We start from the raw sequence: 26,999 nt of genomic DNA, 5'->3' as shown, positions 1-26,999 counted from the left end.
GATCTACTAGGTTACACAGGGTCACACTCTGCCTGGAGGAAGCAGGGCTGTCCTGTAGGTGAGATTAGATGAACCACACAGCCTGTGTGTGTGCAGTTCTGCTCCTGGACATGGAGAAGTTCTTTCTGTTTGTTTAACTGAGAAAAAACACCCTTCCCTGAGGCAACACAAAACCATTGTCACATCTGTGAGTGTCATGAGTGAGTTCCCCCTAAAGCCCATCTGTGAATGAACAATCAGGACATAGAGTTTAGTCTGGGAGTACAATATGACCTCAAAGACATACGTACTGACCATAAGTTGACTTATTGCCATTATAATATGTACAGAATGCATCCTCTGCATCTACACTTATAGCACTTTGTCTGTGATTTTCATTTATCTGTGAGTCATATAGTCACACCCCCTGCCACTAAGGTTTTCTCTCATCATGGAGAGCAGATGGCTCAAATCTGTGTCAGGATTCAATTAACAATTTAGCTTTTGGTAATTACTTTTTTTTTTTTTTAAATGCATCTCGCTAGACCTTTAATTTAAACTTCTGACATAATTTCTATGTCATAATAAGAGCTTCTCACTTTCTGACGCAGGATTGGATTGGCCCACATTTGGCGGCAGGGGGCGGGACATGCCACAATAACTTTTGCCAAACATTTTTCAGTATGGGATGGGGGAACCCCCCCCACCCACGGTGTATTTTTATGGCCCACATACCCATCGGCCCACCAGGAAAATGTCCAGTATGCCAAATGGCAGAATACGCACGTTCACATATACTATATAGAAACACTCAAGCATTAAGCGTGGGCTGCCCATATTGTCAGCCAGAGCTGTCGGGTTCTAACCACAAGGGGGCGGCAGTTCCCTCTGAAGGAGTGTGAAGCCGGCGCTCATTTGAAAACAACAGCCTCTGCAATGCAGGTCAGTGGGTGAGAAACCAAGTATGTACAACAATCACTCCTGGATTCTTGGGTTTCACTTACTCTTCTCTCTGTTGACATTTGAGACGTGGAATGTGGCATGAAATACGTACCGAACTATATAATATCAAACCACAGACAACAAATGGTTAAAGTGGCCATCAATATAATACTTCATTTTTGCTTCCCTCAGCCTGTTCTGCAATTGGCTGTACAATCACCTATGTAGAATTTGATTAGCAGAAGCAGCCAGCACTGAATGCCTGTAATTATCCTGAAACTGCTGCAATACCCATTTCATATGTATGAAAGCATCCACCATTGAACTGGGACAGGCTGCACATTCCGGCTGCTCCTCGCACTAGGTTGTGTGGATACTCTTAATGCTGCTGGCCTTTCAGACCCCTCCCAAAAGTCTCCAGGTTAATTCATCTTACTCCCAAACACACCTCCAATATGTAGCCACCGGGGAAGCACACCGACTTTTTAAAAGTACTTTTCATGCATAAGTAGGCCCTATCTCCTTCCATTGATCTTTTTCTACATTCTGTTGACCAGCTCACAGATCACCAGTGCAGCTTATTTACTTATTATTGCCACACAACCTGACGTCAGTAATGTCTTATAGTTCACTATGGTGAAGAAGATGTCACGGTACGAGTTATATTATGACAAGATCAAAGTACCCCATCACATGGACAGCACAGGCTGAAGCACGGTTTTCAAGGTGACTTCCCCATGATGGAAGCAGCTGTGAGCAGAGAGCTGATATTCATCCCATAGATGCTGAGCTCGACATGCTGCAAAGGCAACACTGCCTTGATAAATTAGTAAGTAGCACAACCACATAATCCCCGTGACCCTGAGCAGGATAAGGCGTTAGGAGATTGATGGACAACTGCATAATAAACGCCAAATGGCATTGTTCGAATCCGCCCTTTGAATGATCTTTCATATGCTTGTTTTTGACAGCTGCCTCGGAAAAATGAATGCGAATGAATAAATAATCAGTGAGGTCTACACAATGCGTGTTGGTGAATGTGTTTCCACGCATCTTTATACGATGTCACCAGGAGGTATGGCTTAATAATAATAATAATAAATAATAATAATAATAATAATAATAATAATAATAATAGTAGTAGTAGTAGTAATGCAAACACAAACATTATTATTATTGTTGTTATTATTATAATGTGACCACAAGCATATTACTACTATTATTATTATTATTATTATTATTATTATTATATGAGGTGATGCTTTATTGATTCCCAAGTAGAAATTAGGGGTTAATCGTTTTAAATAATTTATTCCTGAAAAGTGGTCGCCTGTGCTGGACTTTGAATATGATACGCATAGAATTAACGTCAGACGAATAGAAAGCAAAATGCCGGGCAGCCGCGCCGCACGCCTGCTCCCGCGTCGCTTCGGCACTTTCCGTCGAATCCGAGCTCCAAGCTGGAGATCAGCGGGCCGGACCCGCCCCACCGCCCAGTTGGGGCTCCTCCAATAAGAGCGGGGACTGAGGAGCGTCCGGACATGGCCGAAAGCAGCGGGGAGAGGGGAGCCGAGCAGTACCGGGACTCGGTCCGTAACTAGCAGCTCCGGCGATTTTGATTAGTGCGATTAATAAAAGATAAGCTGCCGGGGAAAGGAGACGCCGCGGCGAGGAGAGGGAGTCAACCGGGTGCTTGGACGCGTACCTGGCGGGGCACCTCGGACAGGTAAGCCGGGATCGCCTCCGGTATTTCACTTTTTTTTTTTAGAATGAGCAATATGGCTGTTTTGGTCACTAGGTTGTGCCGTATCGCGCGTCGGTGAAATCCGTCCGGTAGGCGAGTGCGGCACGTCCTCCAGCGCCGGCGGAGCCCCAGGATGCGGCGAGGCGGACGCGCTCCGGCTGCCTCGATAATTGATGATCCGCAGTGGGGCGGGAGAGTCGCCGCCGCACACTGGCTGCTCCGCCGGGCCGAAGCTGTTTCTGCGGGTGGCGCACTGTCCGCTGTCCGGCAGCGTTATGGAACTGGGGGGTTAAGCGGCCGGGCCTCTGTAACTGCGGCTTGCGGGAGGCGGTATCACGCATCGCGCAGTGACCTGCATTGGCTCCGGCAGCGGCCTCTCCGGTCCTCCGTAATGAAAGCTCCATTTTCTCTTTCGCAGCGGCGGATTACCCCCCCCCTATCACCTTCTCAGGCTGCGTTGAATGCGGCTCAGCCGGACGGGGACTAGATTACGGGGAAAAGCACCATAACGCCGGCGGGGGACAGCGGCTGCTCGGCCGTGAAGAGGACGTGGTGTCCGTGCGGAGGAGCCCGGCCGGACGCACGCGGACAGTCCGACGCCGTTCTTTCCGTGGGGATACCGGCCTTTTTGGAACCGCATTCAGCGCGTCTTCGCCAAAAGGAGCCCGGAAGGCGGCAGTTATTCCGAATCTCTAGCCGCCGCCGAGCGGACATGTAAACTCCCGGGGTGGCATCTACATCGCCTGCATGGATCACGCCGAACCGGACCCGGAGGCGGCAGAGCCGCCGGTCCATGGCGTCCACGGACCGAACCGGATCCGGCCGTCGTCGTACCGGGCGCTGCGAAGCGCCGTGTCCAGTCTGGCCCGGATAGACGACTTCTTCTGTGAGAAGATCGGTTCGGGCTTTTTTTCTGAGGTTTTCAAGGTGAGACCCACCTGCATGGCCACATGCATATAATATAGTATAATATAATATATATGTATGTGTGTATAACATATGTATGACACACACGTCTTGGTATAAATATGTAATTTTCTATTACCTTTTTTCCTTTTTAATGCTAAATCCAGTCATTAAAAACGGCCATTAACTTCATTATTAAAAAGCATTGAATTTGTTTAGCAGTCTTATACATTTATATACGTTTATTTCTTGCATTTAGACAGGTCATAGTAATAACTTGCTCTGTAGCTTGTTATAAACGTTAATATTGTTGCGTAATTATTACTCCTGTATGTCCTCTGAACCAAAGACTTGCAGCAGTACTTATGTAATAAGACGGTGCCAAAGCCCTAAGCACGTGCCATTGCGAACCTTTCTGTAATTGGTCCAAAAGGACTTTCTGTGAGTATGTATGTGCAATGACCGGTCATTTAGTGCTTGACTGCGCCCCCCTCAGGATACCCTTAAATGGGGCAGAAAGAAAAGGGGCATCTGATCACAGCAGGGCTTGAACCTGCATTTCTGAGTGGTTATTACAGAACTTCAAAGTCCTGCCTTCAGCTGGTGATTAATGTACACTATTCTGGACTCTGTCCAGCCAGCCGTTGAGATAAATCTCGAAGATCCCTTATCCACCTTTTTAACTGAAGTCAGACATGCTGGGCAAGACTGTCTGGCTATGTACCAGATCGCCTGTGTTCTTAGGGTCAGGAAATTAGGGGTAAGATATTCTTGTGTAAATAAAAATGAGAAATGGAGGGAAAAAAATTAAGACTGGAACTTTGCATTCAGGTCTCCATATTCCCCTAAGTATAGTCAAGGTAAGTTTGAACCCGGTTTGTAAATGCACGAGGTTCAGGGTGCAGGGGAGTATGCACTGTCTAGTTGGAAATGCACTGGCTTCCTGCATGTACCAAACGTGCAGCGATCATCAATAATGTGCCTGCATGCATCTGATCCCTCGATGGTTTATGGACTATGGAGGTCTTGCACGCTGTGGGGTGTGGCGTTCGTGACAGTGATGCGTTAATGCTTTTTTTCTTTCAGCTGTCATGCTGTGCACTCGTAGGTATTCACGCTAAGCTGTCCTCTGTAATATGCTACAAACACTTAGCGAAGTGCACTTGTCGGGACAGATTCCCCCGTCTCTATAAATTACCCGATGTTCGTCGATCTGTGCAGGCTTTAATGTCTGTCTGTCTCTTCACTGTTGTAATCTGAGCGTCTGAAGTGCGATGGAGCAAAGCCCTCTTTGTGCCGCGTTTTTGGGGGGAAATGCTCAGTGTGATCGCCCGGGCTAATGAGGATTACCCTCATTAGGGGCTGCTGCTGTTCCTGCAGACTCCTTTGTAAGGGGCTGGCATTGTGTTTGTGCAGCTCTGATCGGGTCACGGTTTAGGTTTAGTTCTTAGCCTGTAAAGGGATTAATGATGGAAACGCATGATTGGAGGTGCCTCAGAATGCAGGGGGACCTTTTGTCCACTTTCAGGTGCTGTTTAAATGTTGATTCATAAGTGGGTAAAATGTAGGCTTTTAAAACTGGGCCAAGGAGGCATTTTAGTCTGTGGGGGGGGGGGGTGTTGAGATAAGGTGATCCAGCCTGGCTTGTGGACGCGATGTGAAATGGCCCCATCAAACGTGCTGGTAGAGACATTGAAGACTGACTGGTGTCTCTGAAGGAAATGTACTCCAGGCTGTATTTTAAGGGAACCCCAGCCCTGCTAAGAGGACTTTGACCTGCAGATTTCAGCTGCACGAGACTTTAGTTTGAGTAACAAATCGCTGACGGCCTCCTTTTCACAGCGACACTCGGTCTTCCCCTGGGTTTCCCAGGGAAAGCCTCTGACTGTGCCCCTCTGGGTCTTTGATTGGGTGGAATCTACGGAAGAGTCCTGGTAGCGTCAGTCTGTGACCTAATCTGTGGTTTACCAGGTGAGAGTGTCAAACAGCGTGAATACCGCTCACCACCCCGGCTTCCTGCTGAGGAAGGATCATAGGTCCGTCAAAGGAGATGTACCACTGGTGTGAAGTGAAACAGTCTCTCGGTCTGGGAAAAGCCCTGTGGTGGCTGGGCTCGCTGACATCACCGCACGCTGTCAGAGGGGCTTTCTGGGTGCTTATTGGTCATGGTGATTAAGGCTCTCGCTAGTGCCCCCATGCATCCCCGCCAAACGATGTGGCTCCGTTGTTGCATGTCGCTGTAGAAGGAGCAGATAACGGCGGCGCAGAGGCAGTTTTCACTAGAGGACTGTAAGTCTCTGATGCTCTCGAACCTGCTGTCGACGTGTGTGGCAGGGCAGCCGCGTCCACAGTGCGCTGCACTTCTGATGCTCCCCTTAGAGCTGCCCAGTCCTCAGGCTCCTCCGGCAGTAAGCAAAGCCTGGTAATTAGGTGACTGATGGTGTCAGGTTTGCAGGTTGAGGAAGTGCATTAAAATTTGGCCTGGCGTGGGGGTGGGGGGGGGGGGGGTGACATTTATTATGCACCACACTGGAATCCCGATGCAGGCGAGTGTGACCGTGACTGTCGTGCAGTCCTCATTGGTTCAGAGTCGCTCCGTGTCCGGCAGCGAATGGACCGTGGGTGAATGTGAGGCATAAACTGTAAAGTGCTTTGAGTACTCGTAAGAGTAAATGCGGTCCATTTACCATTACCAACTCCTCACTCCTGGGGGTCCTGACTCCCCGTCTCTGTCCTTTTCCATCAATGCTGTGAACCTCCACCGTCCTGCCCCAGAGAGATGTTGGCCAGCCCCTCCCCCAATAGGCGGGTGTGATGGTTTGCTGTAGGCCGTCCTGTAACCTCGGGGTGTGGTGCAGGTGCTCTGCATCCAACACCCTGCCCCTGTTTGCCCGTGATTATGGTCCCCGCTGATAAACGCTGGCTGTTCTGTCGTAATGCCTGCAGAGGGCGAGTCTGAGGCCGCGTCTCTGTATGGTAGCTGTGCTGGGCCTGTGCTGTGGTACCTGTGCTGGGCCTGTGCTGGGCCTGTGCTGTAGGCCCTTCTTGGGCCTGCATGCCTGCAGCCTGCTCCTGGCCAGTTTCTGGCCTCCACTCTGCTTTCTTTTTGTGTTTACACATGGTGTGTGACTTCCTGTGCTGAGATGTTGGAGTGTGTTTGGGGTATGGGGGCTGGTTTATCTGCCCGGCAGTAAGATTTCCTCCGCTGCTCAGTTCATAGGAGCAGTCATGACGAGCGTGACTTCCTGTCTGCCTGAATGCCTTGGAGCTCTGCCATTGGTCTTTCCTGTTGTCAGTCATCAGTTTCCGTGCAACGGTTGGCCACGCCCCCGCTCTTAAAATTATTATTCTGATCCAACACGGGCAGCTTTTCCTAGCACCGTGGTCCTTGGCAGCCTGGGGAAAGCCAGAGACACTGAGGGCCGCCAGGCCGACTGTTTACGGCTGCGAGGGGCTCAGGCTGTGGTGGGTGGGGGGGGTGCAGTGAGGCTGTATGTGGAGTTGTGGTGAGCTGGAGCCCGACCTTGTAGATTGAAGCCTGTTTGAGTTTCGGAGATGAACTCCATGTGGAATTTGAGGCAGATACGGCAGCTTGATTGGCTTCCTGCGTTGAGGGCCTTGTTTGTATCAGGCCTTGACTGGCTGTGCGAGTAACACTTAATAATTCATGGACATGCCAAGCGAGCGTCAGCCTTGGAAGTCGGATCCCTTTCCTGGCTGCGTGAGCTCCTGACTTGGGGGAACTATGAGTGTGGCCATAGGTGCTGGGTCTCGCTTGGGTGGGGGTGACCGTAGGACATGGAACTGGACCTTCTGGAGATCAGAACCAGAATGTCCCTTCTGCCAGTGCTCAGTGTTGTGCATCCCTTGTAGCAGGAGATGGCGGCGGAAAGCCGGGCCTCGTCCTACGCCGCCGTAGCGCCTGCCTTCACCGCATCCTCATCACCTCGACTAGCGGCAGCGGTCCGCTGGGTAGAGCGTATTGACCCAGGGAACCTTCCGGAAGATCAGCAGACATCAGTGTGAGCTGACCATGGGTGTGTGGGGGGGGAAATCGGCTGCTTTGGGAATGAGACAGAATCACGTCGGTGATGATTAACCCTGAGCCAACAGCACTGACTCTGGGCTGTCGATCGGCTGGCAGTGTTAAAGCGCTGGAATGCCTGTGTGTGTGGGTGTTACTCCCTGCATCCATCACCTCCCTGCTCGTAGGAGTGATGCCCCGCAGATACGGGAGGTACCCAGTAGGCGGACGGGTCCCAGGCTGTAGCGGCCCAAGGTCGTCCTGGCCGCTCGCTGCCTCTGCCGTGCCGCGGCCTGAGTTCTCGCACAAGCTCTTTCCCAGGTGGGGGGGGGGGGGGGGTGCCTGCAATTCCCTCCTGCCCAGGATAAGGAGAAGCTTACAGGTTCAGGCACATGTATCTGTGTTCTTGGTCTTTCCCAGGACGTCCCAACATGAATCTTGTTGAGTAATGAGTCACAGAGAATATCAAACCAAGGCTTGAGACGTTCAGTTTAATCAAAACGGATGAAATGGATGGAGTTTTTGTTCATGCAGGTACCTGGGGACAACTTGGATTTAATTTATTTATTATTTACCTATGTTTAGGATTTTTTTCTTTTCTCCTACTTTGTCCTATTGGATGTTAGAAAACTACAGCAGCAGCGTGTTTTCTGTGCATGGCGGCCGCGGAAGTGATATCCTGCTGATTAACTCCGCATTTAGCCGCAAAGCCGTCGCCGTGCCAACCGCCCCTGTGCAGTCCTCCGACGTAAATCCTTTGCAGGAAAGGTGACATTTATGTGTGTATTAATCGGGATGGTGTCGCCCTGGATGTCCGCTTCCTACTTTCTTAAATGTGGAGAGGGAGAGAGAGAAAGAGAGAGAGAGCGCAGCTGGACAAAACCCAGAGGTAGTGCCTCTCCGAGCCGGGGCCTGTTAAGACACGCCTGCTGTGTTTACACGACTCCCCTGTTTGCTCTGACTGCCCTGTTTGCTGTTAGCAGGTCTCGCGTGCGTCTGCCTTGATGCCGCCTGCAGTCTTCTGCAGTGTGGTTTGACCTGTGTCTGTTTTGGTCCTGAGCTTGGGGGAAGGTATTGTGTGCCGTGTATTACTGTATGGTTCGTATATGAGTGTAAGTTTGCACGAACTTTGGTCAGGCTGAGAAAGAAGCAGCTTCTTGGTTTCTTGGATAAAATTGGTCCCGACCATGGTGATGTGTGATTTGCGGGTGGGGAGGGGGGGTGAGATGTGCAGAGATGGGGGTGACTCAGGTGCACGTCTACTAGCCCTGTGGATTAATATGGGGGAGGAGATGACACCAGCGCATGCTGAACGCGGCCTGCTGTCCCACAGGGACGCTGTTTGTTTTGATTCCGGCCCAGCAGCGTGGGGCTGTAGCGGTGTGTCCTGGATATGCTCAAATGCAGTGTCACTCCCCGGCCAGTGATGTCAGTTGGCCTGGATTTTGCCCCAGTGGATGATTGGAAATCAGAAAGCCTGTTAGTAAGCAAGGCTAAAGTAGCTCTTAACCCTGCTGCAGGGAGACGGACCTGCTAGGTACTGGGTAGACTAGTCCCACACTCGGACCACACGTCAAGCAGTGACCTTCCCATGCATGATCTATGCCCAAACTCGCAGTGTGATAAAGTCGTGTAACTCGCGCTCTTATTTTAGGCTGCTGTTCACAGTCCCTGCCTGCAGACACCATCTGCATTTGGGCCCCGTGTGTGTAAAGTGGTAAACAACAGCTCTCAGGAGGCGGAGGCGTTGTTGCTGCTCATGACGGGGGGGTGGCGTCTTACTACTGCGTGTCATGATCTGTACCGTGCAGGGCCTGGGGTCGGGCAGAGGCAGGGCCTGGGGTCGGGCAGAGGCAGGGCCTGGGGTCGGGCAGAGGCAGGGCCTGGGGTCGGGCAGAGGCAGGGCCTGGGGTCGGGCAGAGGCAGGGCCTGGGGTCGGGCAGAGGCAGGGCCTGGGGTCGGGCAGAGGCAGGGCCTGGGGTCGGGCAGAGGCAGGGCCTGGGGTCGGGCAGAGGCAGGGATGTGACTCGTTGGTCGTCTTGTCTGCGTTAGTGTTTAACCGAGAGACATATAACTGACAGCCACACATTAGTGGGGTGTTAAGGGGCTTTTGTTGGTGGGGAAGCCCAGGTTAGGGCTTTTCAGAGGAACGTTCTGGAAATGATGTAGATCTGCCCTCGGCGAAGGTACTCTGCAGTTTCCGTAGCCTTCACACCAGCTTTAAAACGTGCGAATGAAAAGGAGGATTAATGAGCCTGGGACGTTCCTCCCCCTGAGGGGCTTTCAGGGGAACTGCCTGTGTATTTACCCACCACTCGCCCTCCCCACCCTGCTTCCCTCCCCAGGTGCAGCACCGGATCACAGGGCAGGTCATGGCGCTGAAGATGAACACGCTGGCCAGTAACCGAGCCAACATGCTGCGCGAGGTGCAGCTCATGAACCGGCTGTCACACCCCAACATACTCCGGTCAGCTCCGCCAACCCCCCACCCCCAACCACCAGTCATGTGACCCCTGTCAACATGCCCCCCATTAGGGGGAACTAGCTGACTCAGGGGCACGTGCTAGCAAGTAGAAGCACATCCTTCCTTAATTTTGCGTAAAAATAGCCGCAGAAGATGTAAACGGATGAAATTCCTCTTTCAAAATCTCACTTTATATCAGAAAACTCATCCAGCGAGCATGCATGTCTTTCAGCTGTTCTGGTAGCGCTGCTCTCTCTGCATGCGCTCTGTTAGCAGAGAGGTCCTGACCCTGGCATAGTGCATGGAGGCCCTCTGTGCTAAACTGTGCTAAATGACATCACAACGCGACGCAGGGTATTTTATTTAGAATTTTTTTAAATGACTAATATATTGTAGAGCTGGACGATGTGTGATATTAATACCAACATCACATGTTATACACATTCAGTTCTTACCTCACGAGTCAGATTAAGATCAGGCTTTTTCTAACTTTCAATTCTGTACAGACATTATAGCACAGGGAGTTTACATTTGACTAAGACATTTTTACTTGGCTAGCTTTGAAATGTTAATTATTCCTTTTATAGATTATGTAATATATTTAAAAATCAGTTTAAAGTTTACCTTTGCTGCTTTTGCATGAGCACTGCATGTGTTCTCTGAAACAATCAGTTTCATCTTTGCTATTGAAATCACTCCTAGACAAATTTGTGAAATTTATTAACTCCGTTTTGTGTTGTAAATAAATATTGGGGTATTTATAACAGTTATATTGCTGTACCGTCCTGTCCATGTATATTAAACACAATGCCTTTTAAAAATTTCTTGTCATGCCATCCTGATCTCTTTATTGTATCTGTTCTTCTGACCAAGTGTGTGTGTGTGTGTGTGTGTGTGTGTGTGTGTATTTTTAACTTCATTTATCGTTGTCTTCTGGCTAACTTTTTTCAAGACGGTGGTTGTATTGTATTTAGAGACTAGCTATTTGCATAACCAATCAGCAAAGAAAGCATTTCAATTCCCACCCCAAAGTACTAAAGTACCAAAGAAGTACCCCAGCTAGTTTGGCACTTTTTGGTACTGGTACTCGGCTGGAAGTCAATGGAAAAGGGAAAGTACCAAAAGTCCGGTGCAGTGGAAAAAGTACCCTAAGTGACCGGCACCCATTGCAGGGGTACATACAGTCTAGGGTGCCAGTCCGTCACCGGGCAGACACACTACAGGCGGTCTAGAGATGCCACTACACTGCAAGGCTGTAACATGGGGCTGAACATGCTAATCCCTTGCAGATGGACTGGAGCTGGGCTTCCCCTGCCCTGGATAATGGTCTTTCTGGGTCATTTTGTTTTTCTGTACAGGTTTGTCGGGGTCTGCGTTCACGAGGGGCAGCTCCACGCCCTGACGGAGGTAAACTTGCTTTTTTGTACGGCATTCTGGGGATGTGGTCTGTTCTGGGTTATTCTCAGAACTGCCCTCTGTGATTAGGAAACGGGAGATTGGCTGTGTTCCCGATGGTCCCAGTCTGGGGTCAGCCTGCTTACGTGGGCTTTAACTGGTGTGCATCTCGGACCTGTGCGTGGCTCATTTAGAATCCCTGTAGTGCGTGAGATCTGATCCTTGGCTAATGTTTCTCTGCTTTCCCCTCCCAGTACATCAATGGGGGTAACCTGGAGCAGCTGCTGGACAGTGAAGAGTACCTGTCCTGGGCTGTGAGGATGGACCTGTCCTTGGATATTGCGCGAGGGCTGCAGTACCTGCACAGCAAGGGCATCTTCCACAGGGACCTCACTTCCAAGGTCTGGAGACCTCCCATCTTCTCTGTGTCAAGCCTCCTTTAAACGTGTTTGGCATAACATCTCGAATCATGTTAAGCTAATTAAATCTTTTATGAAAGTAGTTTTTGCTTATAGAAGTCTGCTGGCTGTACACAATAGGTAGCTAGTTCTCCTGTCCACATGGTCATCTTATGCTGAATCTGAGGTTACTGTTTTGAGTTCAGCAGTTGTCTACTGAATCTCAGTGGAGTCATGTGACCTGTGACACCACTGACGTGGCCAGGGGCTCAGGGTTAAAGTCTGCGTTCTTGGTATTGAGAAACACCCAAAAGTTTCTCAAAGATCATACTTGTGGTCTTGACAAGACGAGTCTTGCTAACTTGCCTTCCAAGAATGAATTTGGGGTGCAATGAATCATGAGATTGGTCTTGTTTGGCAAGGATGCAACCGATATATCCTTCATATCTGGGGCAGCGCAAGAACGACATTTGGGGATTTTTTCTGTCCCCTGTACTTCTGTTCTTAGTACTGCGATAGTACTAAGATGATGTGTTCTCATGTACCCATTTTACAACTACGGTCAGCGACATACATTGGGAAACACCCTTTGACCTTGCATGCTCACATGCATGGAGTCCTGGTCCGTTTGTTCTGTGCGCTTTAACAAGCCGCGTTCCCACGCTGTATGTGACACCCGTCTCCTCTTCCTCATCAAATGCAGAACTGTCTGGTGAGACGCGAGAATGGGCTCTACAGCGTAGTCGTCGGCGACTTCGGCCTGGCAGAGAAAATCCCCGAATACAGGTGAGCGAAGATGTCTAAGAGCCAACCCCCCCCCCCCCCATCTTAAGGGCATTACCTGTGACTGCTGTGCCCCTCCCTGCCCACTTCCTCTTGGCAGAACCCCTCAGGGTCAATGAGAGGTAGAGAGTCTATGGAGTACAGTCGGAGGTTTCAGCCCTGAGGCGTTGTAGAGACTGTGAGGCACACAGCTCCATCGAGTGAGGCTGGGATCCCTGATTTATTTCTAGAATTTTCTGTTGCATGTTGGGGACTGACGTGTCACAGGATTTCGGGCCTAGATGTTGCTAACTAACTGATGCCTTTCCGAGTCGCATTAATCAGACGTGATGCTGCCTCTATCCCTTCCGCTAGGGAATTCTGCTGCGTGCCTGAGGGTCCCAGCCCATGTCTGCCTGGGTGGTCGCACTGTGTGTGTGTGTGTGTGTGTGTGTGTGTGTGTGTGTGTGTGTGTGTGTGTGTGTGTGTGTGTGTGTGAGGAACACAAACACCTGTGTGTTTGCATGCCTTTATGTAAATATGTAAAGTGGACACACACACACACACACCCTGTAAGCGTAGGCAGGTGGCCATTCGGGTGTGTATGTGTGCTGCTGTGTACCTCTACACACGTGTGTATTGTGGGTGCTGCCCTGAGCAGCGCGCTCAGTCGCGGGGGGGCTGGGTGTTGTTTTGGAGACCTCTCCAAATATGGAGAAGCTCTTCCAGAGGTGCTGCCTGTACTGTCCTCTCACTTCCTCATATGGTGTTTATGGGTCCTCGTGCTCACCCTGCTGCCCCTCTGCGTTTGGGCGACGCGGCATCGGAGGGGTGCGGAGCCTCCCATTCGTCCAATCGCTATTCCCGTATATGAGGGGAAAAAGACGTGCGTTCAGGTGGCCACCCTCGTGCCTGCATGGAGCGTCACTGAGCCGCCCTGTATCTCTGTCCCCCTTCCCAGCGACGGCATGGAGAAGCAGCCCCTGGCCGTGGTGGGCTCCCCCTACTGGATGGCCCCCGAAGTGCTGCGAGGGGAACTCTACGATGAGAAGGTGAAGAGGGGGGGGGGGGGTGCTGGCGGGGCGGTGGCCGGCGCAGGGAGGTGTGGGTTTTGTTCAGTGTTTATGAGCAAAATACGTATGTACAGCAACACACAGCCCCCCTCCAATGGCGCACCTGGAGCGTGGTCTCCGTTTAGGCGTCCTTGCTCGTGCCTGTGTGGAGCCTCACTGAGCCGTCCTGTATCTCTAACTTACGGTCACTGTTTGCTCTTTGTTCTTGTTGATCTAGTTCTTTTTGACCCTGTGAAGTTGGCGACAGCCCCTGTTGTCATGGATCCTTATCATGTGACCTTGTCAAACAATCCCCCCCCTCCACTCGGTTGCAGGTGGACGTCTTTGCATTCGGCATCATCCTGTGTGAGATCATCGCCCGGATACAGGCCGACCCAGACTACCTGCCCCGCACCGTGGTATGTCTGCGTCCTGTGGGGGGCGCTGGAGACGTCACGCGGCATGCGTGCCGGCACGGACCTCCCTGCTGCGGAATGTGCCAGAAGAGTTCGCACATACTTATCTCATATGGGTTTGGTGCCCATATCATCTCGGTCGGGCGGGTTGGAGACCACTGGGCTGATAACTTTCCCAATGAGCCGTGACTTTGCTCACCCGTCACCCGTGTGTTTATTTAACCAGCAATGACTATTTGCCGAAACAGATTGACTGACTAATTCTACAGTCTGCCTAGGGTCCGTTCTTAGTGTTGCGCTTCCTCCTGGTCCTCCATCCTTCTGTTCTAGCCAGTGCAGACCACATGTGTCATCATGGAAATGAGTATTCCCAGTGTGACCTTCTGCGGCTTGATCCCCATGGCCGCTCCTCGGATTACCGACATTCCCATGGGTGCCGATTTATCACGAATCTCTGTTTGCTCTCTTGAAATTAGGCTGGTGCTTCTTCTGAGAGCTTTAACCTCACTCATGTCAAAACTTTGCTTTTTGGAACGGTTCCCAATTTAATTTGGCAAAAACCCCCAACCAGTGTAGCCATTCGCAGTAAACATCAGTGCTCTGTCCCCCCCCCAGTTTTAACTTGCAGGATCTTTACTGAGGCGGTTAACACATCTGGCCCTGTGAGGCCACTCTGCAGCCCAGCCGCTCGCTCCGTCTATAGTGACACGGCTCCTGGAGTAACAGTATAAGTGTGTGTGTGTGTGTGGGAGGGAGGGAGTCTCATGGCCTTTTTGTGGGTGAATTTAGAGTCACCCCATGGAGGATGTTGAACATCCGTATGAGTTACTGAGTAGTGTGTGCGTTTGTGTACACAGCATATCAGCAAGTCGACCTTTGCACGCCGCACATGCACGTCACCAAAGTGGCAATACGTCAGTCCTCTCCACAAAGACGTGGTTGACAACTGCTTGCTGATTCGGGGGGTTGGGGGCCAGGGACCGCGTGGAAATGAAACCGAACAATGGTTTATGAACCGGTGTTGAAAGGCTGAAACCAGCTCTCTGTGTGTGTGTGTGTGTGTGTGTGTGTGTGTGTGTGTGTGTGTGTGTGTGTGTGTGTGTGTGTGTGTGTGTGTGTGTGTGTGTGTGTGTGTGTGTGTGTGTGTGTGTGTGTGTGTGTGTGTGTGTGTGTGTGTGTGTGTGAGACTAGCTCCTTCTGCCTCTTGACGTCACCTGCCGCCCCCCCCCCACTCATCTGCCTCCAGTGTCCAGCGTCAGCGAGCATTTTTATTGCCGCAGTACAATGTGAGCATGCCTGGTCTGAGCTCTCTGCACAGGGTGTGCGCCCTCTGCTGGTGAATCACAGGCATTACTTTGTCTGCACTAACTGGGTCTCCTGCAGAATCTTCATGCAGTTCCTACTGCAGCTGCCTGCGTCTTAGGAAATGCATGCCATGTCATTTTTACCCCTCGCAGCTATGCGTGGCGGATCGTACCTTTGTGTTGGTAACAGGAGGCTTATACTTTGGAAAGGGCTTAAACGGTGTTTATCTGTTATGGATGTTTGGGGTGGTTTCTTTGTCTTGATTGTAACCCCTTTGCGCCTGTCACCTGTTCTGGGTTCAGAGTGTCCTGAGTTTGTGTGCCTCTGCCGCAGGACTTTGGGCTGGATGGGGAAGCCTTCCGGAACATGGTGGGGGACTGTCCCCCCTCCTTCCTGGACCTGGCCTTCTCCTGCTGCAACGTAAGACGCATTCAGACGTCCGCAGAGATGCTCGTATGTGTTGATGCCTCCCCAGCCCCCCTGACACGCTCTTGCTTCTCTCTCCCCCCCCCCCCCCAGATGTGTGCTGCCCAGCGGCCCCCCTTCATCAAGCTGGTGGTTCAGCTGGAGATCCTGCTTGTGGAGAAGGAGGAGCCTGTGACTCAGGGTCAGTGCGCTGATTCAGTGGGATTTATTTTTATATAGCGCCTTTCACAACAGTCACCCCAAGGCATCACTGCCAGACATGAGTGTGTGGCAACGCCTTGCTGCATCGTCTAACCAAAACGGTGCATGAAACGGGGAAGAGGGAAAGAAGAAACATAAGAAAATGGGGGCAGAACCAAAAACTCCCAAGTAGGGAGATGGAAACCTCTGGGGGTCCAAGGTTGACATTATAGAATACATCAGTAGCCTGGGTGGTGCCTAGAAACCCCCCCGCATGACCTCTGTCCCCTCATACTTTGTGTTTTTGGGTATGGATCGGGGGACTTGCTGTGTGTTTTTTTTTTTTCCCCTGACTTGCTGTTTGTGTTTCTCTCTCAGCCCTTGCCAGCTGCCCCCGGCGACGGCGGTCCTTCTGTGCCCCGGGCGATCAGGGGCTGTCCCGCAGCCAGTCGGAAATGCTGTCCCCTGCCACGCCGCCCACCTTGGGCACGCCCGCTCGGGTCAACCCTTTCTCCCTGCGCCAGGACCTGAACGGGGGCAAGATCAAGCTTTTCGACACACCCAGCAAATCTGTCATCTCCCTGACCTTCACCCTGCCGCCGCCTCCAGAGCCCTGCGGCAGCCCCACCGAGGCGGAGCCCCCGCGGGGTTTACACCGGCGGTGCCAGTCGCTGCCCTGCACTCCCGACCTGAGGGGCGCCCCGATGCTGGCTGCCAACCTCAGTCACGATGCTCGGCCAGAGGGCATGGCGATGCTGCAGGACACGGACAGTGAGGAGGAGGAAGATGTGGCTCAGGAGAGGAAGGGCGAGACTGGCAAGGGTTTGGATCGTACTGTGGATGACTCGGGCCTCCCCCTGGACCTAGACATGTCCTCCTTGGACCGGCTGGAGGAGGAGGGGGAATTGGAGAACTTGTGTCTTGTGGAGCCGATGGACTGTACCAGCTCCCCCGACGGCCCAGTCCCCATCGCGGGGAAGCCCTCGCTCACCAACACCCCGGTGATGAATGGCTGGGACCCGCCCATCTCCAACAGCCCCTCGTCACTGTCTCCCCTTCCCCACCTGGAGAACAACAACAGCACCGTGGTGATGAGCCGACCCCTGGGCTATGGCGGCAACGGGTACCACAGTCCGCCCGGGGGCGCGGCGCCCTTCCCGCTGCCCAGCTCTGGGGGAAGCGGCCTGGAGCAGGACGAGGTCATTTCCTGTCCTGGCTGCTGCCTGGCAGGGCTGAGCTTCTCCTCAGTGTGTCTGCGCACTCCCCCACGAGCCCGGAACCCCCACCATCCCTACAAGAACTTGAACGGCGACGCAGCGCGGGGGCTGCTCGGCCACAGCGCCAAAAGCCTGGCCTCCTCCACAGGGTCTTCGGAGCCGGGGTTGGCCCTCCCAGGTGCTCAGACTTAGATCGCCCCCTACTGGATGGCCTGTGGAAGTAGCTTTCACACCACCTGTTAAAAAAAAAAAAAAGAATACTGTGCACCTTTTTATTGTAATGGCTCGTTTGTCATGATGCAGATTATTGCTACTGTTGTCATTACTGATATTGGCATTAGAATGATTTTTGGTGTCCAAATCAGAGGAAGATGCCCCCTCTAGGCTTTGTGATGAACTGGAGAAGGGGAGCATGTTGGAAGGAGTGGCACGTGTGCGTGTGCGAGTGAGTGTGTGTACCAGGTGTAATATATTTTGAAATACCGTTTTATGTAATCACAGGGAATGGTTGCTTGTGTTTCCTGGGTCTGGACCGGGGGTCTGGGAGGGGGATTTGCAGGGCAAACAGGGAGGATGTTAAGATTTTGAGCATGTTGTCTTTATTGCATGATTTCCCCCCCCGCCCCCCCCGCCCCGACCTGCCTCCTGATCTGAGATCAGTATGGTCAGTGTTAGTGGTCTGAAAACTGAATCGGACAGACAAAACCTGCCCCCCCCGGGGGGTGGCGCTGTCTATAATGCAACTGGAATAGCGCAAAACTCGGGATGTAATGACTGCCTCCAACTGATGGAGGGGGGGGGGGACTGGTATTTATCTGATAATTAAAAGATGTTATTTTTAACTTAGTGAAATAAAAGTGGTATAACAAGTCTTACCATGTACCCTTCTGAGTGTTCTGCAGTGTAATCTTTATTAATGTTGGATTTTTTTTTTTTCCCCCCGACTTTAAACTGGTGCTTCTTCTCTCCAGTTTTTTATATTTATTTATTCATTTTTTTTTTATTTTTTTTTTTTTTTATCCGGGAAGCCGCATTATTCCAGATGTCCTCGTATACTCGTATGTTTGTGCACATGTATGTACAGCCTGTCCTGCGTGCCTCACATGTGTGAGGGGGATGGACCACATGGGCCATCAATCCCAGCATCCCTCGTTAGCGGTTGGTGGTGTTTGTAGTCTCTGCCGTTGGGGAAGGTTAGGTTTTTTTTTTTTTTTTTGTTTTTTTTTTTCCCTGTGATTTGTCTCCCTGGCTGAGCAGGAACGGGGAAGCTGACCTGCAGTTCATGCGCTGGGTCTGACCATAGAAAGTGATGTTTTAGTGTTTAGTGCGGATTGCAGTAAGGCGTTTGTGGCGGCCATCCTCTCAGGCCCCCCTCTGCGGACCTGAGCACGGGTAACGCTCTTCCCGGTCCGGCAGGGGGTGCGGCGCCATCGCTCTGTCTCCAAGCCCCCCCCCCCCCAGGTAGACATGCAGCTGAGTCACGACTCCCATTCCTTGAAACTGAGGAGCAGCCTTCCTGGAAACACCCCCTCCTGTCCTGATTGTTTCACAGAAATGCAAACCTGTGAGCCGGCCCAGAAGTCTGCCCCCTGCTGGTGATGCCGGCGGTGGTCATGCTTGCCTGTGAAACTGCTGGCTGCTGAATGGGCCTGTTTGTGATCAGAGTGGAAAGGAGTGAGGAGACGGCTGACTGAATATTCTTTAGGGCTGATGGTCTTCAGTACCTTCTTAATGAGCTTCATCAGAGCACAAGATCAGGCATGGAAACTGAGGAAGCGCCCATGAACCCAGCAGCTCCCCCCTCCCCAGCCTTGGCTCGTACCCCTAGCTGTCCCATGCGATTGGGCCACTGCCCCAGACCCTGCCTCTGTACAGCCAGCCCCTCCCCGTTTGGCCCCAGCAATGACTCCTCCAGGCCCCCTCCCACCCCCCCACAAAGCACTTAATGTATTATTATTATTGGAATTGAATTGCCAGCTTTAAACCAAGTGTTGATTCCTAGTGAAGAAAATGTCAAATAAATTTATTGAATGTTAAGTGTCTGTGTGCGAGTGGTTATTAAACTTCGGTTGTGACTCATCGCGTAGTTGTATAATACTTAACTGCTTCTGTCCACCAGGGGGCAGTGCGGGGCACCGCATAAGTGGACGCTGAAGCACAGCTGGTTGTTAGCCTACACTTACAGTTATGCAAATTTTCCTAAGAGCTTGCATTGTTCAGATGGCCCTGAGCGCACACAATGCAGACTAAGGAGGTACGTAGAGACAGGGCATTTCTGCATTGCTGTCCATCAAAACCTCGGCACAGCTGTGCGTTCCGAGACTTCGTTTCCTCCAGTTTATTTTTTTCTCTCTTACACCAAAGAGGAAGGAAGATCTGCCGTTGCACCTCCTCATGGCTTCTCTCTTTTCCTTATCACTGTGGTGTCCTTCTGTCACTTTCCCAGGTGGCGAGAGAGCGCGAGTACCGTATCTGCGTGTGGCCTGTGATGGATCGCCTTGCCTTTCTGCCGTTAGTCTCCAGACTCGCTCGCCGCACCCCTTGAATACACTGTCGTATACCATAGATCCTTTCACATCTGCTGCTGCCCAAATGTTATGACTGAACACGACTTCTTCATAACTCTGTCCTTCCCTGTCTTTGGTAGAAGCAGAGGTTATTGCCATGACGATCCTCCGAGCCGTGTCACTTGTCCTGCACGTCCTCGCCCTGAGTGTCCATGGGGACGCCTCTTCGCCAGGTGGGTACTCCTCCCTTAACGCTTGTATCCTGCTCAGGAAAGTTCCCTTAGATTGTTTACCAAGTTCGCTGTTTCATCATTTGCTGGATTAACTGAATGGGTGGAGGGGGATGTTTAAGAGCTATAATGGAGCGCTAAATAGTCGCTTGAGGAAGAGGAGTCCCTCTGGTTTTCACAGCACTGTAGTTCAGCAGGGGGGATTCCCTTTTCCCTGATTTACCTATAGGTGTAGTGAAAGTCAGCATCACTGGGGCAGGGATACCCCCCTTAGCTTTAGCACTGACAGTTGGCTAGGCTACCCGGCCCATGTGACTTGAACCGGACTCGCTGGCAATGGGCTGGTCTATTCATGCTGGCTTTGTCCTGCAGAGACTTGTAATTACTTAGCACTGACTGTGCCGTCCAGAAATTTCATGTCGTTTGACGGCTATTTCCTTCAGTTTGTTTTGTGACATAACCTGTTACATAGCCTCATTCTTAAAAATGTAATTATAATTTGTGTAATAGTTTGCAGCCCACAAAAAAAGAACATTTTAGTATTCATTTTCTCAACACACTTGATCAAATAATGTGAAGCTTTAGTAAATGTGACACTTGGATTAGTGGAGCTGGAGCAAAAGTGATCAGAGCAGTGTTTCCCAGTCCAGTCCTTGGGGACCCACAGCCGGTCCATGTTTTTGCTGCCTCCCAGCTCTCTACCAGTGAATGTGGGCCGGCTGTGGGTCCCCGAGGACCGGATTAGGAAGCGCTGGATAAGAGCCTGAGCTGAATGAGGTACGTGTGAAGTGCTCTTCCTGTTTGAAGGCTCATTATTTTGTGGCCGTATGTGACACCCAGGTTTCTCCCTACCCCCGTGTAATGTGACGCTCCAAACTCTGGATCTGGGCAGCTTCCTGCACTGGGAATGCCCCCCGATGCCCCCCAACACCACTTTCACGGTCGAGACCCGCACGCAGGGGTGAGTGTGTTCGTGTGAGACCGTGTGACCAAGGCTGTGGGTGCCTGCCTGTTTCTGCTGTTCAATATGATTTGGGCTGATGTGTCAGAGGCAAAAGTGCTGTCGGACATATAAAGAGCTTTCTTTTGGACAGGAAGAGCCATGTAGGCTGGGCTGAACGGAACCCCTGCTATTTCCTGACTTTTTTCAAAGACGTTTGTAATAGTCTGCAACAAAAAGGGTCTTAGGTGCCAGGACCCCCTGTCATATGCCCTGTCTGTCAGTCTGTCTTTTTATAGACCTCTCTGTACAGAAGACCCCCTTTCGCCAAATTGCAAGCCGGAGAGCCCTGTTCAGATTAGTTCTGGTCGATGCTTAAGGTCAGCAAATGTCAGGGAGACATTTCAGGGAGCAATGCACGAGCTGAGAAGTCAGGTCGCGATCGGAGAGCATCTCATCTGTGGTTTGCAGAAACCTCAGAAACAAAATCATGTAGATGAGTCATCTGTGATTAATCTGCTCTTTCTCTTGTAGTGTCTCAATTCAAACGGCGAAGCCTTCTTTTGGGTGTAATACTTTATCAGAGTTATTAATCTAACCATCCTATCAGTCTTCGCTTTCAGGTACTCCCTCCTCTAAGACTAATGTGACTGAGTAATATCATTAATCTGCTGGTTGTGATGCAAGCAGAATAAGAAAAAAACAAATAAACTTCAGATTAAGTGCCAGTTTGGGCTCGTACCCAAGTCAGGGTGTCCCTCTGCCCCCAAGCTTACTATCATCCTGTAATGCTTAAGTGGTTATGGAAGACGGATGGATACAATCTTTGCAAGCTCTGACAGATAGTGAGCTGGCTTTGCTGAGTCTGTGGTTTCGCCTGGGGTAACAGCGATTGCGTCATTGCGCCCAACTTGACAAAAGCTCATCATTTGAATCTGAAATTGAATTTGAATCATTTTCTCCATCGCCCTTTGATTGCCCCTCAGAAAGCCCAGGTGGAAGAAGGTGACGCAGTGCACTGCTGTGACCTCCCGTAGCTGTGACCTCTCACAGGCCTTCACCAAATTAGCCCTGTACAACTTCATCCAGCTGTGTAGGACGACGCCTGGAGAGCATCCAGCCTGGACGTGGCAGGGCAAGGTTGATCTGAGTAAGCTCTCCCCATAAAACCCAAACCGTAATGGCTGCAGAAATGGACTCTCACCTTGGGGTCCCTCCCTTCTGCTTGATGGTGGTTTGCTCTCTTCTCAGTGGTCTTCAGCGCCCCCTCCCTTACCCTCTCTTCTCAGTGGTCTTCAGCGCCCCCTCCCTTACCCTGTCTCTCAATGGAAGCTGGCTGAGAGTAGAGCTGTGGTTCCCCACCTCTCTCAGCAAGTCCCTCTGCCCAGACAAAATGACCTGCTCTGTTGCTACGGTGATGAAGCCCACAACCGACATTATGGTATATGAGGTGCACCAACCCTGCGGACACCAGGTACCACTACTGCCCCCATCTTCCTAGCTGGTCTCCTGCTTTCTTGCATCACTACATCATCGATTATGTCAGTATAGTGTAGAACTGTGCCTCTTTCTGGGGGCTGAGTCCTCAAGCTTCGGATTCTTACCTCCTTGCCCTTCTTCTCCCAAGCCTCTGGAGTTCTCTGGTGCTCCAGCGACCTCCTCCTCCACCTGTGATCACCTCCTCCATCTGCCCCCATGGCAGACACACAACCTGCAGGTCATGGAGGAGCCGGTGAGCTTTGAATTCGAGAATCTGAAGGAGGGATGGAGCTACTGTGCGGTGGCCAACTTCACGGGCAGCGCCACGGCTGCCCCTAGCTGCATCTCCCTGCCCCCCCGGGTCACAGGTGGGCCGCCTCCCTCTGTAAAAGTCAAAGGGCCAAAACAAAAGGGGCTGTTTCTGGGTTGACTGAATGGGCGAATGGGAGATTCCGGCCATGTTTTCACGCGTGTGTTTCCTGTGTAGTGCTGAAGCCCCTGCTGCTGACTCTGGGGGCTTGCGGTATACTCTTCATCTCTGCAGCCATCCTCTTCCTCTTCAGAAGATACTGGCCGTCGACTGAGTCCCCTCTCCCCAGACCTCTGGTGTGCTGTCGTCCTGGCACATCATGACCTCATTAACACATTAACAAGCACTGTGGGGGTGGGGGCTGTGTGTGGTGTGCAGGCAGTCACAGACCCCCAATTAATAGTGAAACGTTGTCTTGGCAATCACACCGTTTCTGTGACTGCCTGTGATTGTGTATCTGTGATTGTGTGCCTGTGATCATGTATGCATGTGGCTGTGTGCCTGTGATCATGTATGCATGTGGCTGTGTGCCTGTGATCGTGTATGCCTGTGATCGTGTATGCCTGTGATCGTGTATGCCTGTGATCGTGTATGCCTGTGATTGTGTATGCCTGTGATTGTGTATGCCTGTGATCGTGTATGCCTGTGATCGTGTATGCCTGTGATCGTGTATGCCTGTGATTGTGTATGCGTGTGTCTGTGATTGTGTATGCCTGTGATTGTGTGTGCATGTGGCTGAGTGTCTGTGATACTCCTTCACACTGTGCCCTGTCCCCCCTGGCTGTCGCAGGGCTCTCTGCAGGACTTCTCCTCCCGGGAGCTGGCCATGTCACCGGAGGACTGTGCTGGAGACCACCTGTCTATCTTGTCCCTGTCGGTGTCCAACTCCAGCCCCGCCTTGCCCGCGGCAGCAGACACCCTGCGGGATGACTTCAGCATTCCATGTGGTTACTATGACAACCCGCTTTGTCCAGACTCCATGGGTGAGGAGTTTTGGGAAGACTGGGAGGCAAGCGGCGGCGTTCCCTTGCCGGACCATGAGGCGGCGGGGCCGTGTGGATCCCCTATGGGCCCTTTGGCACCCTGTGACGGAATGCGGCAACTCCCTTTAGGGAGCGGGGGCCCCTGGGACATCCCTCTCTGCTCGGTGAGGCTGGCCCCCCCCGAAGCGGAGGCTCTCCAGGACTGGATCCACCTTTCTGGTCCAACTGGGATAAAGGAAGCTGCCCCCCTGGCAGAGCGCACAGAACTGGGCCAGACGGAACCTGCAGTTGACTTTTGTTTTTCTGATGATTGATGCGCGGGTCTGTAACTTACAGATAGGAAGCAGATCGGAACCAAAATGGACCAGGTGACATGGACGGGCCTGTGTGATACAGCCCCCCTACATTTGCTTGTGTTGCCTTTGGATCAGTAACAGCAGTAATTATGTACTGCAGATCAGCATGCCCCTGCCCCCGCACCCCCATCGCACCCCCCAGGCCTGAGGCAGGCAGTGCTGTGCTGGCTACGGTCTCTGTGCCATGGTGAGAGATGAATGGGCTGGGGGATGTGACTCAGATGTACCGCACATTGCTGGCCAGCTATGCATTTGAGCAACACCCCCCCCCCCCAAGTTTCCTCCACCCACGGCCCTCTGCATGTCATTATTCTGTGCTTTGCATTTGCCTGGCCCCTCTATACCCCCCCCCCCCCCGCCCCTGCCCCTCCAATATAGAAAATACTTTGTATTGTTTTTCTACATGATGGGAAAGTGTGAACGAGGACCGGGGAAATGGAAACTTTGCGTTTGCGATGTGCACCGTGATTCTGCGCGCGCTCGAAGGTGCGTTTGCGATGTGCACCGTGGTTCTGCGCGCGCTCGAAGGTGCGACCGTTAACCCGACACGGCCAGTAAAGCCGGCTTTGGACGCCAGCTGCTGACTCCTGCATTTTTTTTTTTTTTTTACTTTTTTTACACAAAATTCCTCCACGCTGCACTGTCCTGTAGTTGCCTTCTGTCCCACGGGGGTCAATGTGATATTAACTGTGGTGGTGTGTGTGAGGGGGGGGGGGGTGCAGTCTTCGGTCATGTGACCACCTCGGAAGCTGCCCTCACCAATATCAATGGCAGATGGACGGCAACTTGTGAAGAGAAGGAGCAGACTCATCAGGTCAAAGAGTCAAGGAGCGTCATGTGATAGAATAACATGGGGGGGGGGATTTACCTCACGTCCACATTTGTGTAATCGAAGCGGGCTTGTCGACTTTCACACTGTCGAGTGCCATTAAGGAGCAGCGCCGGCTTGCTGCTCTCTCCCTGCTTGCGGCTTCACAGCCTGCTCTGTCATGCTCATGCTATCGGCGCTGAAGCAGGAGGTGCTTTTTCTCTTTCTTTTCAAAGCGCCCTTGTGGTTTACCAGTGGAAGGCCCTCGCTGGGTTTCGCTTTTCAGGCGGGGTGACATGGCAACCCGGCAGATCGAACCGGATTGAGCCGGAAAAGATGAGTGATGTTTGAAAGAGAGGCTGGTTTTTAAATTCCCTATTTCTTTGACAGGCCAGTGGGGGTGAATGGGACTTGAGGGTTTGGGTATGACAGCAGGGATTCTCCACCCGTTACACCACAGGGCAGGGTAGTATGTCAGATGATGGGGGCGGGGGGGTATCCTATCCCTTGAGTCACAGTAAGTGGTGCTCTTGGGCTCTCATGGTGACAGGAAGTGCTCTCACCGCACCAGTGCCTTCAGGTGCACCCCCTAGTAGGGGGGGGGGGGGGCTGGGGGTAGCTTCCTGGGAACAATGGTGTGAAACTCGCAACCTTTTCCCTCCGGCTCTTGGGGGGCATTTTGTTTTGTAACCGAAACAGAACGGAGGGGCTGCTTGGCCTGGGACAGTGTGGCCTAGGGGTGGCACGGTTCACAAAACCCACGGTTCGATTTGTATCACGGTTTTAGGGTCACGGTTTTCGGTTCTGTACGGTTCTTGTTATTTTTTCTTTTAATCTTTAACACTCCAGAAATGTACTTCAGCGTATGACATATAGCTTAATTATCCACAATTTAGGATACAGTATTAAAAAAGTTATATCATGTAATCATGCATAAACTGAATTTGACTTGACTTAAAGCACATTATTAAAGTTATTAAACATTATTAATCCCAGAACAGTAATAAAATAAAAGTCTTGCCTTAACATAAATGCTAAAAGAATAGAGCGCTTTAATCGCTATTACAGGTGGGTATGGGCACGCGGTCTTATTTAGAAAACATACAAAAAGATGTTTAATCATTCGTTTTGTATTTGTCCGGTCCACGGGGTTAATTTAATTGGGGATCGTTAAAATGATAGATCACCTATCTTGATTAAGCCTGATTCGGTTCGATATATATATATATATATATATATATATATATAGCGAAAAAAATTGGTATTAATTATATTGAATGTTCTTGAGTAATCGATAAAATCAGTAATAGTGCAAAATATGTCCAGTTGATATGTCTAGTATGATCATCTGGCAATAGCCTGTAGGTCTGTGTGGTCAGACACTGTGCAATAAACAGAATTTTTAGGAACATGGCAAATGTTCACATTGCAGCATGGAAGCAGGCTCACTGTTACAACGCTGACCGGGGAAGCAGAGGCGAGGAGACCTAGGATCGGGGGAATGCGGGGTTTAATGAGCAAAAGGAACACAGACGAGCGGTAAAGCAGAATTACAATATAATGACTGGACTGGAGAAAGAAACGGAAACGCGGACTAAATACAATGGAGTAATGACAAATTTGACAACAATCAGGAACAGCTGGTAAACACGGGGAATCCACACAGGGTTAGCGAGGGGGCGTGGCACACGGAAAGAGCGGACGATCGAGGCATGACACTCATTGGAGTGCTTTGTCACAGATAACTTAATTTTCTTTAACAAAGTAAAGACACACAACAAATTAAATAAAGACACACAACAAAGGCGCACAACAGTGTTCAGATGTTGTGCTATCGGTTGGCTGAAATTTAAATGTTTTCTTCAGAGACAGGGTGGTAATGCCGAAAACACGAGCTAAACGCAGCAAACGAAAGGCTACCGGAAATTACTTAGTTCCGGTAAAATTTCAGCCAGCTATGTCACACCGCTCTGTGCATATAGCCTATTCTTTCGCGCGAAAGGGAAACACACTGACGTCACATACGGGGCACGAGGCTACATTGCGCATGTCATGAACCGTCGAACCGTGCGACGCATGCATGCTCCGAACCGAGGCAAGCCAACCGGACGGTTTGGTTTTTTTTCCATGAACCGTGCCATCCCTAGTGTGGACGGTCCACTGGTGAATGAAAACC

General features: G+C 51.3%; 2 protein-coding genes across 4 annotated transcripts; both read left to right on the top strand.

Annotated features, from left to right (window-relative positions):
* Positions 1 to 2,391: 2,391 nt before the first annotated feature.
* On the top strand, positions 2,392 to 18,097 carry tesk1b (testis associated actin remodelling kinase 1b). The gene is made up of 11 exons (XM_023825447.2): positions 2,392 to 2,647; positions 3,084 to 3,592; positions 9,941 to 10,062; positions 11,418 to 11,466; positions 11,709 to 11,855; positions 12,556 to 12,638; positions 13,576 to 13,666; positions 14,002 to 14,085; positions 15,721 to 15,807; positions 15,907 to 15,994; positions 16,372 to 18,097. The coding sequence occupies exons 2-11, from the start codon at positions 3,413 to 3,415 to the stop codon at positions 17,400 to 17,402; spliced, it is 1,962 nt and encodes a 653-aa protein (XP_023681215.2). The 5' UTR covers positions 2,392 to 2,647; positions 3,084 to 3,412; the 3' UTR covers positions 17,403 to 18,097.
* A 124-nt stretch (positions 18,098 to 18,221) lies between these two features.
* LOC111850999 (uncharacterized) lies at positions 18,222 to 24,339 on the top strand. Of its 3 annotated transcripts, none has more exons than XM_023825448.2 (9): positions 18,222 to 19,464; positions 19,657 to 19,721; positions 19,858 to 19,950; positions 20,788 to 20,908; positions 21,874 to 22,037; positions 22,177 to 22,361; positions 22,515 to 22,734; positions 22,854 to 22,972; positions 23,467 to 24,338. In XM_023825448.2, exons 3-9 carry the CDS (start codon positions 19,875 to 19,877, stop codon positions 23,971 to 23,973), a joined length of 1,392 nt encoding a protein of 463 aa, XP_023681216.2. In that variant the 5' UTR covers positions 18,222 to 19,464; positions 19,657 to 19,721; positions 19,858 to 19,874; the 3' UTR covers positions 23,974 to 24,338. The 3 variants fall into 3 exon arrangements, with proteins under 3 accessions (XP_023681216.2, XP_023681217.2, XP_023681218.2); XM_023825449.2 differs by lacking the exon at positions 18,222 to 19,464 and adding an exon at positions 19,507 to 19,519; XM_023825450.2 differs by lacking the exons at positions 18,222 to 19,464; positions 19,657 to 19,721; positions 19,858 to 19,950 and adding an exon at positions 20,665 to 20,724 and having other exon boundaries at positions 20,840 to 20,908; positions 23,467 to 24,339.
* The last annotated feature ends 2,660 nt before the right edge of the window (positions 24,340 to 26,999 follow it).

The sequence above is a fragment of the Paramormyrops kingsleyae genome, chromosome 12 (genome assembly GCF_048594095.1).
Source record: "Paramormyrops kingsleyae isolate MSU_618 chromosome 12, PKINGS_0.4, whole genome shotgun sequence".
Lineage (NCBI taxonomy): Eukaryota > Metazoa > Chordata > Actinopteri > Osteoglossiformes > Mormyridae > Paramormyrops > Paramormyrops kingsleyae.
The sequence above is the reverse complement of the archived record's forward strand: the minus strand, read 5'-3'. Positions and strand labels throughout refer to the sequence as shown.